We start from the raw sequence: 20833 nt of genomic DNA on the forward strand, positions 1-20833 counted from the left end.
GGTCGACTCCAGGTTTCAGTAGGGCCCTAGACAACAGACCCTCGGGGGGCTCCTTTGCAGTCCACTTACAAGGCGGCATTAAAAATAAAAAAAAAATAAAACAGTCCTATGTTCCCTAAAATCTTCCCTAGTTTATCATACCAAACAGCTTCGTCATGGTTATTTAATATACAGCCCCCTGTATGGTTATGTTATATAAGACCCCCCTCACCCCCTATGAATTCATTAGATACAGCCTCCCCTCACCCTTATGGCTTACTTTTGTACAGCCCTCTAATCAGTCTCTTGCACCAAAACAAGTAGAAGCTTAATTGCGTAATTACATTGCGGTAACATTAGCGTTGACAATACATAGGGGCAGATTTACTTACCCGGTCCATTCGCGATCCATCGGCGCGTTCTCTGCGGTGGATTCGGGTCCACCCGGGATTCATTAAGGCAGTTCCTCCGACGTCCACCAGGTGGCGCTGCTGCGCTGAAGTTCCCCGGAATGCACTCAAGTACACTGGCCTATTCCTAGTGAAGGTAAGTGCAAGCTCCGCGACACATTTTTAAATTTTTTTAAATGCGGCGATTTTTCCGAATCCGTTGGGTTTTTGTTCGGCCATGCCCCCGACTTTCGTTGCTTGCATGCCAGCGCCGATGCACCACAATTCGATCGCGTGCGCCCAAATCCCGGGGCAATACAGGGAAAATCGGCGCAAATCGGAAATATTCGGGTAACACGTCGGGAAAACGCGAATCGGGCCCTTAGTAAATGACCCCCATAGTGTTAGGCTACATTCACACTATGTATGCGGAAAGGAGCTGGGGATGGGTGAGGAGCTTACCCCACCCCACTCCATAGGAATATACAGCGCACGGCACAGTATTCCATAGAAAGATAGGACATGTCCTATCTTTCTATGGGCTACGCAGCGGTATGATCCCGCACGTGTGCTGCACCGTACTGCTCAGGTATGGCTCCATGAGGCCATAGAAGTGTACGGGGGACGTAAATATGTCCCCCATACGTTCGGGTGAATGTAGCCTATACCAGATGTTAACATAGATGCAAATGTCAATAAAATGTAATAAGGCAAATCCCCTCAGCTGTTGTATGGCACTTCAAAATGCAATGTAAACACCACGTGTGAATGCAGGAGTCACAGGGGTGGAGAAGACTCATACTGGTGTTCCTTCCCTTGGCTAAATTAATGTCCCTTAGTCCAGGTACATCATCACAAGTCGGGGTGACAGCTGCTTAAGGTAGCTCTTAATGATGTATGGCAGGATCAGGCCAGTGTGACTCTTCTCCACCTCTGTGACTCCGGAAGATCATTTGAAGGCTCTGGGGTTGTCAAACTGTTAGCAGTTGGGCTGCATAGGGCTTTTGTTAAAAAAAAAAATTAAGCTTTACTCACCTTCTCTGTTGCTCCAGATGTCCTGCACCAGGGTCCGTCGGAGACATGCCCCTGTTTGTGTCAAACGATGAGAAAGGAGTCATGTGGGCGTGCCAGGCCATCCTGGAAGTTGTTAAAGCAGAGCTTTTTTGACCCTATAAACAAATAGGGGCACGGCTCCTACAGGGCATGGAGTGGGTCACCAGGAGCAACGGAGGAGGTGAGTAAAGCTTTATTTTTCTCGAAAGACCTCCCCAACTGCTAAATTTTTATAACAGTCTGACAACCCCTTTCACTAGTGCCAAGAGCTCTCCGCTACATCTTACTGGTCTCTTTGTGGGTCGGGCAAGAAATTATAAAAATCTTTAGCTTAGAGCCTGAGAATCACCAGTATCACCAGCAGAGGACAACCGGGAATAGGCGGAGCAGGAAGTCTGTGAAGAAGTTTAAGCCAATAGCAACAGAGCAGGAAGTGAATGAATTTGAAAAGCCAAAGGAGTAAATTGAGAACTGTTGCAAATTAAATCACAAGACATAAACTGTTATTTATACGCTTCTCCTTTCTTGTAGATCTTTAATATTTGTGCATTTCCTGATTCTGCAATATTATTCAAGGGCGAGAACAACAACAAGACAGGGTTGTAGGACATTGTTATAAAAACCGTAAACATGGTAATATTGAACATGATATTAATCATGGGTCGCTGAGGTAGGACCAAGTAACAGAATACATGTTAGGGGTTTGGGTTCACATTGCACTTATGTTCTGTGTTGTCTCGGTTTCCCCTATTAGAGCATCACACAAGGTAAACTATAGTGAAAGGTTGTCCTTAGGATACAATTGTGAAAGTCCCAGTTGTGGAACTATTGACTGAAGGTCTGACAATCAGCAGCAAAGGTATTCCTCAAACCTGCTATTTGTAGTATTATTTAGGGAAGAGATGTCTCAAGGAAATCTTGAGGCTCTTGGGACAGGTGCAACCACATCTTCTGCACCCCCCAAGCTTTGCCCCTGGTTAGTAGAGGTGGTCATCGCAGTGCCCTTGATGGTGCCATATGCAGAGATCCATACTTAAGAATCTTCTGTATCAGCAATCCTAAACTTGTTGATTTTGTGTTGTTCCAACAAGCCTCCAAGGTACCGCATGTTGTTGGACCAGCCTATGACTTTTGACTTTTGTGATGATGTCTCTGAAGTTTCCTAGTTTCTTGATCTACATACTTTTTGACACGAAGGTGTGAACACAGCGGCTAAGTAGAACCTCTTCATAGATTTACCAAACACTTCATCCCTAAGGCCGTAGATTAAAGGGCTCACAAATCTAGGAAGAGACATCAAGAAGAAGAAGTTGGTGTAGGCCAGGTATTGAAAATAGGATATCAAGTAAGTCTCGGTAATGAAGGTGGTAAAATTCAACAAGGCTAAGAAGAGCTGAAACCCATGAAGAAGGACGGTCTTCGCGGCTTTGGATGCAATTTTCCCAGAGTCTGCCCTCCGTGCGACCTGCATAACTTTGACATATGTGTAAGCGATTATTAATCCCACCACAGAGAAGCTGGTGATATCAGTGAAATTTCTGATCACTGCTTGGACATTGCTGATGTCCAGAGACCTCCAGTCACAGATAACCTTAAGGTAGAAGTTTCTTGGGTCTGCAGAACAACAATAGACAATAACGTTAGCAGTTGTTGGGATAAGCCCCAATATCCACATGCAAGTAATGGCAATGAGCGACCTCCGGACCGTACAGACCTCCCCATATCGTAAGGGGTGGCAGATGGCTGCATAACGCTCCAAAGCCATGGCGGCCAGGTTATATGGGGTGATCCTAGACATACCACTGGAAAAAATAGTAATAAAGAGACAAACCGGTACATGCACAAGGACGTAGTTGACCGCAAATATGAAGAGCAAGTATGAGATGAGAAGATAGACCAGATCATTCATAAGCATGTGAATGAACAAGATGTGCCGTGTGGTCTCCCGGACCTGGGGAGAGCTGAGGAACACATTCAGAATGATGACCATGAAGTACATGAAGATGCAGAAGAAGAAGATCATCAAGAAGTGGACGGACGTCCTAAGGATCTGGGAAGTCATGTTGACTTTGAAAGTTGTGTCATTACTGAGCCCAGTGGAGTTGACCATGTCCAAACCGCTCGATGACCTCTTCTATAACCTGAAAAAACACATAGAAAGGGACATTTTTGTATCAGAGCTTTCAAAAAGATTTCAAATATGACAAGCGCAATATTGTCTTGGTTTTGGAGACAATTGCATTGGTGGCCTTCAAAAATGTTCTGAGGTGGCCAGAGGGCTGGTTGTTTTGTATGTTATATGGATAGATGTTATAACAGTTATGATTATAGTCAGGTAGGCTTATGATATGCTACATCATGGACTGGCAGGTTGAGGCTTTCAAAGTACCACAATCTAGAAGTACTGATGGCCCAACAACTGGAGAAGTCAATGATAATTGACATGTAATATCTTCTGCTTAGAAAAACTTGAGATGTGTCCCAAATATACATGAGGCAGGTTATTTGCGAGTCCCAGAAACGCTTGACATTGTTGAGTTTCTTCTCGACCTGAGAATGGGATACATGTAAAGGGCAATATTAGATGTCCACATCAGGCCTCCTGCACCTACTCGTTTGCATTAAAGGTGAAATCTATTGTCAAATCATTAGGTTAGGATAATGCACAACAAGCTAGATCTGTAATAAGCACCCGGCCTCATCTCCATTGGCAGGACTTGGTCAAAGACTTGTATAAGGGGGAACATTATATATGTGCAGTGGAAGCTTTGACATATTTTTGGCTTTCAGCAGGTAATGGTAATTAATAGAACAGACATATTTCATACATGAAAATACTTATCCTGTACTGATCCTGAGTTACATCCTGTATTATACTCCAGAGCTGCACTCACTATTCTGCTGCTGGTGCAGTCACTGTGTACATACATGACATTACTTATCCTGTACTGATCCTGAGTTACATCCTGTATTATACTCCAGAGCTGCACTCACTATTCTGCTGCTGGTGCAGTCACTGTGTACTTACATGACATTACTTATCCTGTACTGATCCTGAGTTACATCCTGTATTATATTCCAGAGCTGCACTCACTATTCTGCTGCTGGTGCAGTCACTGTGTACATACATGACATTACTTATCCTGTACTGATCCTGAGTTACATCCTGTATTATACTCCAGAGCTGCACTCACTATTCTGCTGCTGGTGCAGCCACTGTGTACATACATGACATTACTTATCCTGTACTGATCCTGAGTTACATCCTGTATTATACCCCAGAGCTGCACTCACTATTCTGCTGCTGATGCAGTCACTGTGTACATACATGACATTACTTATCCTGTACTGATCCTGAGTTACATCCTGTATTATACTCCACAGCTGCACTCACTATTCTGCTGCTGGTGCAGTCACTGTGTACATACATGACATTACTTATCCTGTACTGATCCTGAGTTACATCCTGTATTATACCCCAGAGCTGCACTCACTATTTTGATTATGAATGATATGTACTTACTGTATGATAATTACACAAGTCTTTCCATCTCCAGCACTGAGCTGCATAGTGCACATGCAGGGAGCAGGATACAGGCGCAGCGAGGGACTCAGCACTTTATATCTGCTCCCCACTCCCACATGTATTCCACTAGATGACTGATTCCATGGATTCGTCTTGACATTGAAATTTCTTCTCTTAACATTAAAGGTGATGTGGACCACAAGAGAATAAAATCACACACAAATAGATATTTCCATAAGGAATATGTAAGGACAGCTGCAGCGTATACACAAAGGGAAAAGGGTAAAGATCAAAGAGGAAAGATAATAATCTGTATTTATATAGCGCCATTATATTCCATAGCTTAAATATGGATCTTATACAAATATAATATTACATTACACAAGAGCTTACAGTCTATGAGGATGAGGGGGTGACACAAGAGCTTACAGTCTATGAGGATGAGGGGGGGTGACACAAGAGCTTACAGTCTATGAGGATGAGGAGGTGACACAAGAGCTTACAGTCTATGAGGATGAGGCGGGACACAAGAGCTTACAGTCTATGAGGATGAGGGGGTGACACAAGAGCTTACAGTCTATGAGGATGAGGGGGTGACACAAGAGCTTACAGTCTATGAGGATGAGGGGGTGACACAAGAGCTTACAGTCTATGAGGATGAGGCGGTGACACAGGAGCTTACAGTCTATGAGGATGAGGGGGACACAAGAGCTTACAGTCTATGAGGATGAGGCGGGACACAAGAGCTTACAGTCTATGAGGATGAGGCGGGACACAAGAGCTTACAGTCTATGAGGATGAGGGGGTGACACAAGAGCTTACAGTCTATGAGGATGAGGGGGTGACACAAGAGCTTACAGTCTATGAGGATGAGGGGGACACAAGAGCTTACAGTCTATGAGGATGAGGCGGGACACAAGAGCTTACAGTCTATGAGGATGAGGGGGTGACACAAGAGCTTACAGTCTATGAGGATGAGGGGGTGACACAAGAGCTTACAGTCTATGAGGATGAGGGGGTGACACAAGAGCTTACAGTCTATGAGGATGAGGGGGTGACACAAGAGCTTACAGTCTATGAGGATGAGGCGGTGACACAGGAGCTTACAGTCTATGAGGATGAGGGGGACACAAGAGCTTACAGTCTATGAGGATGAGGCGGGACACAAGAGCTTACAGTCTATGAGGATGAGGGGGTGACACAAGAGCTTACAGTCTATGAGGATGAGGGGATGACACAAGAGCTTACAGTCTATGAGGATGAGGGGGTGACACAGGAGCTTACAGTCTATGAGGATGAGGGGGTGACACAAGAGCTTACAGTCTATGAGGATGAGGGTGACACAAGAGCTTACAGTCTATGAGGATGAGGGGTGACACAAGAGCTTACAGTCTATGAGGATGAGGGGGTGACACAAGAGCTTACAGTCTATGAGGATGAGGTGTGACACAAGAGATTACAGTCTATGAGGATGAGGGGGTGACACAAGAGCTTACAGTCTATGAGGATGAGGGGGACACAAGTGCTAACAGTCTATGAGGATGAGGGGGTGACACAAGAGCTTACAGTCTATGAGTATGAGGGGGTGACACAAGAGCTTACAGTCTATGACAGTGATGGCGAACCTTTTAGAGCCTGAGTGCCCAAACTTCAACCAAAAGCCACTTATTTATTGCAAAGTGGCAGCCCAGCAATTTAAGTAGTCATTTATTTCTACTTGTTCTTCGACAACTTTCAATCGTTCAGCCTCCTGAAAACACCAACACAGTTTACCTATCATTGTAGGAAAATTCTGTAGGAAGATTCTTTGAGTCCTGTGTGGTGAACTTCATGCTGGGGTGATGGCCTGGGTGCCCACAGAGAGGGCTCCGAGTGCCGCCTCTGGCACCCGTGCCATAGGTTTGCCACCACTGGTCTATGAGGATGAGGGGGTGACACAAGAGCTTACAGTCTATGAGGATGAGGGGGACACAAGTGCTAACAGTCTATGAGGATGAGGGGGTGACACAAGAGCTTACAGTCTATGAGGATGAGGGGTGACACAAGAGCTTACAGTCTATGAGGATGAGGGGGTGACACAAGAGCTTACAGTCTATGAGGATGAGGTGTGACACAAGAGATTACAGTCTATGAGGATGAGGGGGTGACACAAGAGCTTACAGTCTATGAGGATGAGGGGCTGACACAAGAGCTAACAGTCTATGAGGATGAGGGGGTGACACAAGAGCTTACAGTCTATGAGGATGAGGGGGACACAAGTGCTAACAGTCTATGAGGATGAGGGGGTGACACAAGAGCTTACAGTCTATGAGGATGAGGGGTGACACAAGAGATTACAGTCTATGAGGATGAGGGGGTGACACAAGAGCTTACAGTCTATGAGGATGAGGGGGACACAAGTGCTAACAGTCTATGAGGATGAGGGGGTGACACAAGAGCTTACAGTCTATGAGGATGAGGGGGTGACACAAGAGCTAACAGTCTATGAGGATGAGGGGGTGACACAAGAGCTTACAATCTATGAGGATGAGGGGGTGACACAAGAGCTTACAGTCTATGAGGATGAGGGGGTGACACAAGAGCTTACAGTCTATGAGGATGAGGGGGTGACACAAGAGCTTACAGTCTATGAGGATGAGGGGTGAAACAAGAACTTACAGTCTATGAGGATGAGGAGGTGACACAAGAGCTTACAGTCTATGAGGATGAGAGGGTGACACAAGAGCTTACAGTCTATGTGGATGAGGGGGTGACACAAGTGCTTACAATCTATGAGGATGAGGGGGTGACCGAAGAGCTTACAGTCTATGAGGATGAGGGGGTGACACAAGAGCTTACAGTCTATGAGGATGAGGGGGTGACACAAGAGCTTACAGTCTATGAGGATGAGGGGTGACACAAGAACTTACAGTCTATGAGGATGAGGGGGTGACACAAGAACTTACAGTCTATGAGGATGAGGGGGTGACACAAGAGCTTACACTCTATGAGGATGAGGGGGTGACACAAGAGCTTACAGTCTATGAGGACAAGGGGAACACAAGAGCTTACAGTCTATGAGGATGAGGGGGTGACACAAGAGCTTACAGTCTGTGAGGATGAGGGGTGACACAAAAGCTTACAGTCTATGAGGATGAGGGGGTGACACAAGAGCTTACAGTCTATGAGGATGAGGGGGTGACACAAGAGCTTACAGTCTATGAGGATGAGGGGGGACACAAGAGCTTACAGTCTATGAAGATGAGGGGGTGACACAAGAGCTTACAGTCTATGAGGATGAGGGGGTGACACAAGAGCTTACAGTCTATGAGGATGAGGGGTGACACAAGAGCTTACAGTCTATGAGGATGAGAGGGTGACACAAGAGCTTACAGTCTATGTGGATGAGGGGGTGACACAAGTGCTTACAATCTATGAGGATGAGGGGGTGACACAAGAGCTTACAGTCTATGAGGATGAGGAGGTGACACAAGAGCATACAGTCTATGAGGATGAGGGGGTGACACAAGAGCTTACAGTCTATGAGGATGAGGAGGTGACACAAGAGCTTACAGTCTATGAGGATGAGGGGGTGACACAAGAGCTTACAGTCTATAAGGATGAGGTGTGACACAAGAGCTTACAGTCTATGAGGATGAGGGGGTGACACAAGAGCTTACAGTCTATGAGGATGAGGGAGGACACAAGAGCTTACTTTCTACGAGGATGTGGTGACACAAGAGCTCACAGTCTATGAGGATGAGGGGGTGACACAAGAGCTTACAGTCTATGTGGATCAGGGGGTGACACAAGAGCTCACAGTCTATGAGGATGAGGGGTGACACAAGAGCTTACAGTCTATGTGGATCAGGGGGTGACACAAGAACTTACAGTCTATGTGGATCAGGGGGTGACACAAGAGCTTACAGTCTATGAGGATGAGGAGGTGACACAAGAGCATACAGTCAATGAGGATGAGGGGGTGACACAAGAGCTTTCAGTCTATGAGCATGAGGAGGTGACACAAGAGCTTACAGTCTATGAGGATGAGGGGGTGACACAAGAGCTTACAGTCTATAAGGATGAGGTGTGACACAAGAGTTTACAGTCTATGAGGATGAGGGGGTGACACAAGAGCTTACAGTCTATGAGGATGAGGGGGTGACACAAGAGCTTACAGTCTATGTGGATCAGGGGGTGACACAAGAGCTCACAGTCTATGAGGATGAGGGGTGACACAAGAGCTTACAGTCTATGTGGATCAGGGGGTGACACAAGAGCTTACAGTCTATGTGGATCAGGGGGTGACACAAGAGCTTACAGTCTATGTGGATCAGGCGGTGACACAAGAGCACATTTTTCAAGACCCTCCCTCCAACCCCCATTATACCCCTGACATGATGCGCGACTGTCCCCGGAAGAGAGAAAAAAACATGTATTTATTGTTCCATGAGAAGAAATCTCTGCACATTAATTTAATCTAAAGCAGGACCCCCAAACTATGGCCCACGGGCCTCATGCACCCCCTGAGGACATTTAACTGGTGAGTGAGAGGAGCACAGCATGTGTCCGCACTCTGTGCCCCTGGCAGTGCCGGATTATCAATAGCACTGATGGGGCCCAGCACCTGTGCCCAGCACTCCCATCGATGATCCAACCATCAGTACAGAGACTTAAAGGGGTAGTCCAGGATTAAGCATAATTCATATACAAATGGGTACTCAAAATATAAGCTAATAATTTTGCTCCCCTTAGCAGAAAATGCTGTAGACATAGACTGTGATCAAGAATTGAAATGCTACTGGACCTTTAATCAGTCCATTAATTTCCTCCACGCGGATCAGACACAGGACAGAAGATGGCTGCTGGTCACATGTCCACATCACATGATCACTAGAGATGAGCGAACACTAAAATGCTCGGGTACTCGTTATTCGAGACGAACTTTTCCCGATGCTCGAGTGCTCGTCTCGAATAACGAGCCCCATTGAAGTCAATGGGAGACTCGAGCATTTTTCAAGGGGACCAAGGCTCTGCACAGGGAAGCTTGGCCAAACACCTGGAAACCTCAGAAAAGGATGGAAACACCACGGAAATGGACAGGAAACAGCAGGGGCAGCATGCATGGATGCCTCTGAGGCTGCCTAATCGCACCATTATGCCAAAATTATGGGCAACAGCATGGCCATGACAGAGTGACAGAATGAAGCTAGATAGCATCTAAAACATGCAATAATTGACCCTGACACTATAGGGGACGGCATGCAGAGGCAGCGGCAGCAGGCTAGAGAGTGGCATGGCGACATACCCTAAATGGACTCAGGCTTCAAACCAATGGGTGGCAGAGAGGAACCAAAGGAGGTGAGCAAGAAGCGCTCAAATAATATCGGTACATGATAAAAGTTTGCCAGTATATTTTGTGGATTACACAGCAGGGTGGCGACAAAGTTAACAACTTTGATGTGGAATCCATGAAAACAACCCAAATTTGTGCCTGACACACCTCGTTTGATAAAGGGACGATGTATGGAGGCAGCTATATGGACGACTTTTGGAGGTAGCAATGGAGACAACGTGTGGAGGCTGCTATGGAGACAATTTAATTTGGATAGTGCCTGTATGTGGCAGTCCCAAAAATTTTTCAAACCAGAGGAGCAGGTAGGTGGCCCTCCAGAAAAATGGAATAGATTGAGTGCCTGTATGTGGCAGTCCCAAAAAGTTTTCAAACCAGAGGAGCAGGTAGGTGGCCCTCCAGAAAAATGGAATAGATTGAGTGCCTGTATGTGGCAGTCCCAAAAAGTTTTCAAACCAGAGGAGCAGGTAGGTGGCCCTCCAGTAAAATGGAATAGATTGAGTGCCTGTATGTGGCAGTCCCAAAAATTTTTCAAACCAGAGGAGCAGGTAGGTGGCCCTCCAGTAAAATGGAATAGATTGAGTGCCTGTATGTGGCACTCCCAAAAATTGTTTAAAACAGAGGACCGGGTAGGTGGCCCTCCAGAAAAATGGAATACATTGAGTGCCTGTATGTGGCACTCCCAAAAATTGTTTAAAACAGAGGACCGGGTAGGTGGCCCTCCAGAAAAATTAAATGCATAAAGTACTATAGCAAGAGCCAGTGGGCCCTGTCAAAAAATAGCCAGTTTCCTCTGCTTTACTGTACAAAGAGGAGGAGAAGGAGGAAAATGAGGAGGAGGAGGAGTGGATCAATTATTTAGGTTGAGCTTCCTTCACCTGGTGGAGATTGGAAATTCTGAGAAATCCAGCCTTTATTCATTTTAATAAGCGTCAGCCTGTCAGCGCTGTCAGTGGACAGGCGTGTACGCTTATCGGTGATGATGCCACCAGCTGCACTGAAAACCCGCTCGGACAAGACGCTAGCGGCAGGGCAGGCAAGAACCTCCAAGGCGTACAGCGCCAGTTCGTGCCACATGTCCAGCTTTGAAACCCAGTAGTTGTAGGGAGCTGTGTGATCATTTAGGACGATGGTATGGTCAGCTACGTACTCCCTCACCATCTTTCTGTAAAGATCAGCCCTACTCTGCCGAGACTGGGGACAGGTGACAGTGTCTTGCTGGGGTGACATAAAGCTGGCAAAAGCCTTGTAAAGCGTACCCTTGCCAGTGCTGGACAAGCTGCCTGCTCGCCTACTCTCCCTCGCTACTTGTCCCGCAGAACTACGCACTCTGCCGCTAGCGCTGTCAGAAGGGAAATACTGTTTCAGCTTGTGCACCAGGGCCTGCTGGTATTCATGCATTCTCACACTCCTTTCCTCTGCAGGGATGAGAGTGGAAAGATTTTGCTTGTACCGTGGGTCCAGGAGAGTGAACACCCAGTAATCGGTGCTGGAATAAATTCTTTGAACGCGAGGGTCACGGGATAGGCAGCCTAGCATGAAATCTGCCATATGCGCCAGAGTACCAACGCGTAAGAATTCACTCCCCTCACTGGCCTGACTGTCCATTTCCTCCTCCTCCAACTCCTCTTCTTCTGCCCATACACGCTGAACAGTGAAGGACTCAACAATGGTCCCCTCTTGTGTCTCGCCAACATTCTCCTCCTCTTCCTCCTCATCCTCCTCCACCTCCACCTCCTCCGATATGCGCTGAGAAACAGACCTGAGGGTGCTTTGGCTATCAACAAGGGAATCTTCTTCCCCCGTCTCTTGTGACGAGCGCAAAGCTTCCGACTTCATGCTGACCAGAGAGTTTTTCAACAGGCCAAGCAGCGGGATGGTGAGGCTGATGATGGCGGCATCGCCACTGACCATCTGTGTTGACTCCTCAAAGTTACTCAGCACCTGACAGATATCAGACATCCACGTCCACTCCTCATTGTAGACTTGAGGAAGCTGACTGACCTGACTACCAGTTCTGGTGGAAGTTGACATCTGGCAGTCTACAATCGCTCGGCGCTGCTGGTAAACTCTGGATAACATGGTCAGTGTTGAATTCCACCTCGTGGGCACGTCGCACAACAGTCGGTGAGCGGGCAGTTGGAGGCGGCGCTGCGCTGCCCTGAGAGTGGCAGCATCTGTGCTGGACTTCCTGAAATGCGCACAGATGCGGCGCACCTTCGTGAGCAAATCTGACAGATTGGGGTATGTCTTGAGGAAACGCTGAACTATCAGATTTAACACATGGGCCAGGCATGGCACATGTGTCAGTCTGCCGAGTTGCAGAGCCGCCACCAGGTTACGGCCGTTGTCACACACAACCATGCGGTGCCAGCCACAGATCAGTCTGCGCCGTGATGCCCTGTAATAGCTCTTGGGCGGTGTGCCTTTTGTCGCCTAGGCTCAGCAGTTTGAGCACCGCCTGCTGTCGCTTAGCGACGGCACTGCTGCTGTGCCTAGAGCTACCGACTGATGGCGCCGTGCCCACGGATGGTAGTTCGGAGGAGGAGGTGGAGGAGGGGTGGGAGGAGGAGGCATAGTAGGCCTGAAACACCTGGACCGAGGTAGGCCCCGCAATCCTCGGCGTCGGCAGTATATGACCAGCCCCAGGGTCAGACTCGGTCCCAGCCTCCACCAAGTTAACCCAATGTGCCGTCAGCGATATATAGTGGCCCTGCCCGGCAGCACTCGTCCACGTGTCCGTGGTCAGGTGGACCTTGTCAGAAACGGCGTTGGTCAGGGCACGGGTGATGTTGTCTGACACATGCTGGTGCAGGGCTGGGACGGCACATCGGGAAAAGTAGTGGCGGCTGGGGACCGAATACCGAGGGGCGGCCGCCGCCATGAGGTTGCGAAAGGCCTCGGTCTCTACTAGCCTATAGGGCAGCATCTCCAGGCTAAGCAATCTGGAGATGTGCACATTAAGGGCTTGGGCGTGCGGGTGGGTTGCACTATATTTGCGTTTCCGCTCCAGCGTCTGGGGTATGGAGAGCTGAACGCTGGTGGATGCTGTGGAGGATCGTGGAGGCGACGATGGGGTTTTTGTGGCAGGGTCCTGGGCAGGGGGCTGACTATCAGCTGACACAGGGGAAGGAGCAGTGGTGTGCACGGCCGGAGGTGAACGGGCTTGTTGCCACTGAGTGGGGTGTTTAGCATTCATATGCCTGCGCATACTGGTGGTAGTTAAGCTAGTAGTGGTGGAACCCCTGCTGAGCCTGGTTTGGCAAATGTTGCACACCACAGTCCGTCGGTCATCCGGTGTTTCCTTAAAGAACCTCCAGACTTCTGAAGATCTAGCCCTCGCCGCAAGAGCCCTCACCACGGGAGCTTCACTAGTTGACACATTTGGCGCTGATGCACCAGCTCTGGCCCTGCCTCTCCGTCTGGCCCCACCACTGCCTCTTCCAACCTGTTCTGGTCGAGGACTCTCCTCCGTCTCAGAAGCACTGTGTTCACCCGGCCTCTCAACCCAGCTTGGGTCTGTCACCTCATCATCCTCCGATCCCTCAGTCTGCTCCCCCCTCGGACTTCCTGCCCTGACAACAACTTCCCCACTGTCTGACAACCGTGTCTCCTCATCGTCGGACACCTCTTTACACACTTCTTCCACTACGTCAAGAAGGTCATCATCACTGTGACTGGTGGAAAACCTGGGCATCGGAAAATTGCTCAGCAGCAACCGGACAAGTGGTTTGTGACTGTGGGAAGGGTCCAGAAAACAGTTCCTCAGAGTATGCCGGTTCAAATGCCAAATTTTCCTGGGAGGGGGCAGACTGGGGGGGAGGAGGCTGAGGTGCAGGAGCTGGAGGAGTGGCGATTTCGGTGACATGGGTGGACTGCGTGGAAGACTGACTGGTGGACAAATTGCTCGAAGCATTGTCAGCAATCCACGACATCACCTGTTCGCACTGTTCTGGCCTCAACAGTGCTCTACCACGAGTCCCAGTAACTTCAGACATGAACCTAGGGAGTGTAGCTCTGCGGCGTTCCCCTGCTCCCTCATAAGCAGGTGGTGTCTCACCCCGCCCAGGACCACGGCCTCTGACCCCTGCAGTAGTCGGACGCCCACGTCCCCGCCCTCGTCCTCTACCCCTAGCCCTCGGGTTAAACATTTTTAAAATGAGAGTTATAACTTTAATTTTTTTTTAACTTTTTTTTGTGTTTTTTGGGTTTTTTTTTGTGTTTTTTGTTTTTTTTTGTTTTTTTTGTTTTTTTTTGTGTTTTTGAGTTTTTAAAACCAAACGATGCTATCCTATTGCTATGGCTATTTTCTAGCCAAGTATGAAAGCACACTACTATGCCAGATGAGATGACACTGAGTTATTAAACAAAATAAACGTAAAATAAAAAAGGACAAATGGCAGACTGTGCCTAATTGAAATCCAACCCCTACTAAATTTTCCCACTTCGGTCTTTGCTATGGATATGTGCGTCACTAAGCGCAAAACACAGCGGTCGCAAGTCTCACTACAAATTGCTCAGAATTGGCTAGTACATGCACTGCAGCAAGTACAGCCACCAGCAGATCAACCAGAAATCAAATATATAGAACGCTACTGTAGGCGTAAGTAAGCTGTTTGGATTCTCCTATGGCTATTTTCTAGCCAAGTATCAAAGCACACTACTATGCCAGATGAGATGACACTGAGTTAGTGCCTAATTGAAATCCAACCCCTACTAAATTTTCCCACTTCGGTCTTTGCTATGGATATGTGCGTCACTAAGCGCAAAACACAGCGGTCGCAGGTCTCACTACAAATTGCTCAGAATTGGCTAGTACATGCACTGCAGCAAGTACAGCCACCAGTAGATCAACCAGAAATCAAATATATAGAACGCTACTGTAGGCGTAAGTAAGCTGTTTGGATTCTCCTATGGCTATTTTCTAGCCAAGTATCAAAGCACACTACTATGCCAGATGAGATGACACTGAGTTAGTGCCTAATTGAAATCCAACCCCTACTAAATTTTCCCACTTCGGTCTTTGCTATGGATATGTGCGTCACTAAGCGCAAAACACAGCGGTCGCAAGTCTCACTACAAATTGCTCAGAATTGGCTAGTACATGCACTGCAGCAAGTACAGCCACCAGCAGATCAACCAGAAATCAAATATATAGAACGCTACTGTAAGGGTAAGTAAGCTGTTTGGATTCTCCTATGGCTATTTTCTAGCCAAGTATCAAAGCACACTACTATGCCAGATGAGATGACACTGAGTTATTGCCTAATAGAAATCCAACCCCTACTAAATTTTCCCACTTCGGTCTTTGAGGTGGATATGTGTGCCACTAAGAGCTAAACACAACGGTAGCAAGTCCCCCTGCTAATTCCTCACAAAATGGTACTAGATGCAAATAAAAAAAAAAATAGTAGAACGTTATTGTAGCCCTAAGAAGGGCTGTTGGGTTCTTGGAGAATCACTCCTGCCTAACAGTAAGCTAATAGAACACCCTAACGCTTTCCCTGACCAGCAGCAGCTCTCTCCCTAGCGGCATCCAGACACAGAATGATCCGAGCAGCGCGGGCAGCGGCTAGTCTATCCCAGGGTCACCTGATCTGGCCAGCCAACCACTGCTATCGACGTGTAAGGGTACCACGTCATGCTGGGTGGAGTGCAGAGTCTCCTGGCTTGTGATTGGCTCTGTTTCTGGCCGCCAAAAAGCAAAACGGCGGGAGCTGCTATTTTCTCGAGCGGGCGAAGTATTCGTCCGAGCAACGAGCAGTTTCGAGTACGCTAATGCTCGACCGAGCATCAAGCTCGGACGAGCATGTTCGCTCATCTCTAATGATCACCACTATATTTGGCTGTAGTTGATTGGTTGATTGGCCGGTGTTGTGTTGAGACGCCATCTTAGTGAGGTAGTTACACATTATTACTATGGTAACAGCGCAGGATAGTCTGATCAAAGCTCCATTTTGTGACTAATGACATTGAGTTTTGTTATATTTATTTATTTATATGATCATGGGTCTTTGTGTCAGACGTTCATTTTCCCGGAATACCCCTCTAACTACAGCCAGAGTAGCCGCCCGCACCCCTGCTTTCCCGGGCCCGCAGCCTGTGAAGTGTTGGGCTTCGCTCCACATGCTCACGTCCCCCCTCAGCCAGTGATAATATAAGCTGCACTGTGCACGCCTGACAGCCACCAATAATCCAAGCTAGGGTGTGCTCCGCAAGCTCTTCTGCAGGCCCACCCACATTCCCCCCGCTCCCTCTGACAGCCACACCCCCCTCCTGTATCAGGTTAAAGGAGGCGTGGTGAGCCGGTTGGGGGTGGGTTCTCGTCAATCACGTAAAAGTGCCAGTTCTTAGAGCCGACTCATTCACGCACCTCACATCACTTATGCTGAGGAGGAAAGCAGATCTCCACTCCTCTAGGTAAGGTATCTTTACAGTATTTATGTGAGTGTACATATATAGTTTGTGTGCAACATTCTATGGGACAGTGAACTGGCCCCCTGTGTAAATAGTTTGTGGACCTCTGATCTAAAGTGTTTATCCAAAGCAGGGGTGAACATGTCATGAGGCAAGTTGAGCCTCTCGCCTCAGGCAGCAGAACCAGCAGCAAGATGGGGGCAAAGCAGGAGCTTACACTTAAAAATAGATATTAGCATGGGTGTGAGACACTGCAATGTGAACCTACATACTAAGAAAAATGACCTCATTTATTAATACTAAATGGTGTAGAGGGGGGTTGTCATCTATAATTAGCCTCAGGCGGCAGAAGGTTCAGGTTCACCCTTCATCCAAGCTTCCCAATTCATGAAGAATATTTTAATTCTTTCCAAGTTTCTAAAGTGAATTATGTCATATCTAAGGATTCTAATTCATCTCTACAATGAATGTATTAAATCGTCCTCCTCACTGGATGATAAATCTGTCGAAAATCGTATTTTGTACCTCCTATTAGTTGGGTTAGTTTACGCCAGAAAGCTAATTCTGGTACGTTAGTCTAAATTTTTGGTGCACTGACTTTTTGGCATGAAACCATGAAGCCTGGAGCCCCCTAGGCTTATTTGCAAAATTTCTAAATCCTCTTTTTGCAAAAACCAGGGAATAAGAAGCTAAAAGAAGACCTAGTCCTGCCAGAGAGGGGCGCACACCAGTATGTCAGTGTGCTTGGTGTACAATCATTGATCCTGGTGGTTGAGTAAGAATCTAGGGGAGAGATTTAACAGAAGTGCAAAACTGTTCTAGCCGTTTATGACAACCAATCAGAGCTAAGTTTTCATGTCAAAAACTTCTATGGGAATATAAAAGCTGAGCTCTGCAACAAGCACAGTTTGTCCTCAGACTTTTCAGAATATCTTATGTGGATGTGAATTTTATGGGTGGATAAAAGAGTGTGTTTCACAATAAGGTGATTACATGATGGTTGTGGCAGGATCGGCTCCAGATTTTAGTAGGCCCCTGGGCGACAGAGCCGCAGTAAGGTCCCTTTGCAGTGAATGTGGCGGTATTAAAAATTCTGAAACTAAAACAGTCTCCTGTTCTCTAGTTTATCATACCAAACAGCCCCCTCATAGTTAACTATATGAGCCCCCCTCACACCATATGGATTCATTAGATACAGCTCACCCCCATGAATTCCTGTGTACAGCAGATCTGGGCCCCGGCACTTGCCCAGATATGCCCAGTGCTGGCGCTGGCCCCGGGTGGTGGGATAAGATTAAAGGAGTTTTCCCACAAAATAAAGTGAGGCTCTATCCACAGGATAGGGCCTAACTTGCTGATCAGTGGGGGTCTTAGTGCTGAGACCCCCACAGATTGTGAAAACGAGGGGTCGGGTCTGATTAGGTCACTCCGTCAGACTAATGGAGCAGACGGCAGTGCATGACCATGTTCTGCTCCATTAATCTCTATGAAGTGACGGAAATTTCCGAGCACTGTTCTCACCGATCTCCGGCAGCTCCGTAGAGATTAATGGAGCAGAACGGTCATGTGCGACCGTCTGATCCATTGGTCTGACGGAGAGGCGAGCGGCTCATTCGACCCATCGTTTTTGCGATCTATGGGGGTCTCAGCACTGAGAACCCCAGTGATCAACAAGTTACACCCCATCCCGTGGATAGGGCCTAACTTTAGTTTGTGGGAAAACCCCTTTAAAGATATTTTAGGTTTCAAAGATTATTGTAAAAGTCTGCCAGACACAGATGTTACATTACAACTGTTATATACTCTGTCTATATTTGTTTTATTTATCCAATATAGCATAAATTAATTTTTTTTTTAAATTAATGAATGAAAAAAATATATGTCCAAATCCTAGTATTTACAGCATTTCAACACCCATAAAAAAGTGAAAAAGTGATTGAAAGATCATTCCAAAATTTTAAGAATATAAACTACAGCTCCTCTCACAACAATAAATCCCCGTACTCAGCTACATGGAGGTTTTACTGACACAGGAAAAGATTATTTAATTTTTAAAGACATTAGAATCATCTTAAGAAAATCTATATAAATGTGGTATCTCTGTGGTCGTACTGACCTAAAGAATAAAGGGGAGTAGTCACCCTGGCTATGTAAAAAATCTTTATCTAGGGCTTAAACCGCCCTGCAGTTGTAAGATGACTTTCGAGTTAACCCTTTCTAGACAGGTACCGGGTTGAGAGCACACACAAAGACACACCAGTCTCTTAGAAAACTTACAATCACAAACTTTATCAACGTGCAGCCACATATATAAAACACAGAAAATCAGCTTCATAGGGGCGTGAAAAGGTGACAGAATACTGCAATGCTATTGGCCATAATGAATATACCAGAACATCCCCTTTAAGACATTCTTCCAAAATGTTGATGAACTATGCACCGTTTTTTCCAGAGGCCTCGTTCTCATATAGACAGAATGGGGCAAATTTACTTACCTGGTCCTGTCGCAACCCCCGATTCGGACGGTCCGACGAAGATGAAGTCTAGCGGGATTCACGAAGCTCGTGTGCCCGAGTTCCTGCATCCGTCACAAGGACCCTTAGTAAATTGTCCTTGTGTTAGCTTTGTATGAGTCAAAACATGGTCTTTACGCAGAGAAGCTGCAGAAAAGATAAGGTAGCAATAGCGAAGACACAGTAATTTCTATACAGTTTACACAAAATGAAGTTTGAATCATGACTGGACAGTGGTCAGCATAACCCCCGGTTAAGACTAAAATGGCTTCCACTTGGTCCAAAATGGCGCCTGTAGAGAAATATATCTCTCACAGCTGCACAGTGAAAGTTGCATTAAACAGAGTCCACAAGTAGTGATGAGCGGACCTGAATACAATGTTCAGGTCCATACCAAACATTTCAGGTTCGGGTCCGTGAACCAGGACTTTTGCCAGAAGTTCTAATTTGGTATTCGTGCTCACCCATGCCGATAACATCTGCATTTGTTGTTGGCATCAATTTCAGGTGTATACCCTCTGTATGCTGCCGGCAAAGGCGCCTGTGTAATTTAAATAGAGAGTACCACCATTTTCCCTAGGATCGTGGCTCCCCATGATGTCATCGGGGAGCGTCGATCCTGGCTAGAATGCAAGCTTGGGTGGGGCATTTAGAGGGTTAACGCCTGGGAATGATCGTGGGTGTTAACTAGTAATGGACCCACCACCGGCACTTAAATTCGGTACCATAACTTGACCCCGCACCCAAACGCATTTTAAAATTTTGGGGTTGAGAGCAGGTATGCCAGTGTTTTAAGCTACAAGAAGCGCAGATAAGCATGAAATGGCTGTTGTTCAAGGTGGTTCTTATCCTCCAGCTCCATTACCCTGTGGCTGCCTGTAGATGTTCTAGAGAAGACATACAATAAAGACTGGATTGCTTTAATGGTGAGTGCTGATGTTTTTTTCTACCATTTTACAATAGCACAGACTAAATCCTATGATTAACGCAGTTGTGCACCTTCATGGACTCTTTCAAAAAATATGGGTCTATGAGTCCCAGGAAAAGGTAATGTGGGAGTGACCCTATATTATATGCTTTAACAAGGCATTAAATTTCACTATAATTTCCACTGCCCTAAAAAGGGCAATTATTTAAACTTTCTAGCTGTATATAGTTGCCTCCTCTCCCTACCTTGCTGCCCTGAAAAGGGCAATTATTAAATGTTATTATTAAAATAAATGTCAGAGGGTCGACACTAGCTGGTTGGTTGAGACAATAGATGAGGATGTGAAGGAGGAGATAAGAACTCTTGGACTGATTTTAAAGGGTTCCCATGGGAGTACATTTTGTAGCACAATTATAAAAGTTCTAGCTATTTTGTATGGCCTTTGTTCTTTTATACTTTACTCCTTGGCTGCAGTTTAGAAAGTTAATATCTGTAATGACGTCTTCATATATCCCAAGCTGCGGCACAGAAGGATATATCATCTGGGAAATCACTGCAGATAGATTCATGGTTCCTGACAACTAGTAAACAACAGGGTGATAATACAAGGATGACGGGAAACACATAGGGGAATAAAAAAGAGATATATAGCTTATGCCACATACATCCAATGGACAGACCCTGCACGGACTGCGG

The 20833-nt window shown here is 46.7% G+C and overlaps 1 protein-coding gene across 1 annotated transcript; it reads right to left on the bottom strand.

Annotated features, from left to right (window-relative positions):
- Nucleotides 1–1978: 1978 nt before the first annotated feature.
- On the bottom strand, nucleotides 1979–3542 carry LOC140116426 (odorant receptor 131-2-like). Its single transcript, XM_072132956.1, has one exon. The coding sequence runs from the start codon at nucleotides 3529–3531 to the stop codon at nucleotides 2584–2586; it is 948 nt and encodes a 315-aa protein (XP_071989057.1). The 5' UTR covers nucleotides 3532–3542; the 3' UTR covers nucleotides 1979–2583.
- Nucleotides 3543–20833: the final 17291 nt, after the last annotated feature.

This window comes from Engystomops pustulosus, chromosome 2 (genome assembly GCF_040894005.1).
Source record: "Engystomops pustulosus chromosome 2, aEngPut4.maternal, whole genome shotgun sequence".
Lineage (NCBI taxonomy): Eukaryota > Metazoa > Chordata > Amphibia > Anura > Leptodactylidae > Engystomops > Engystomops pustulosus.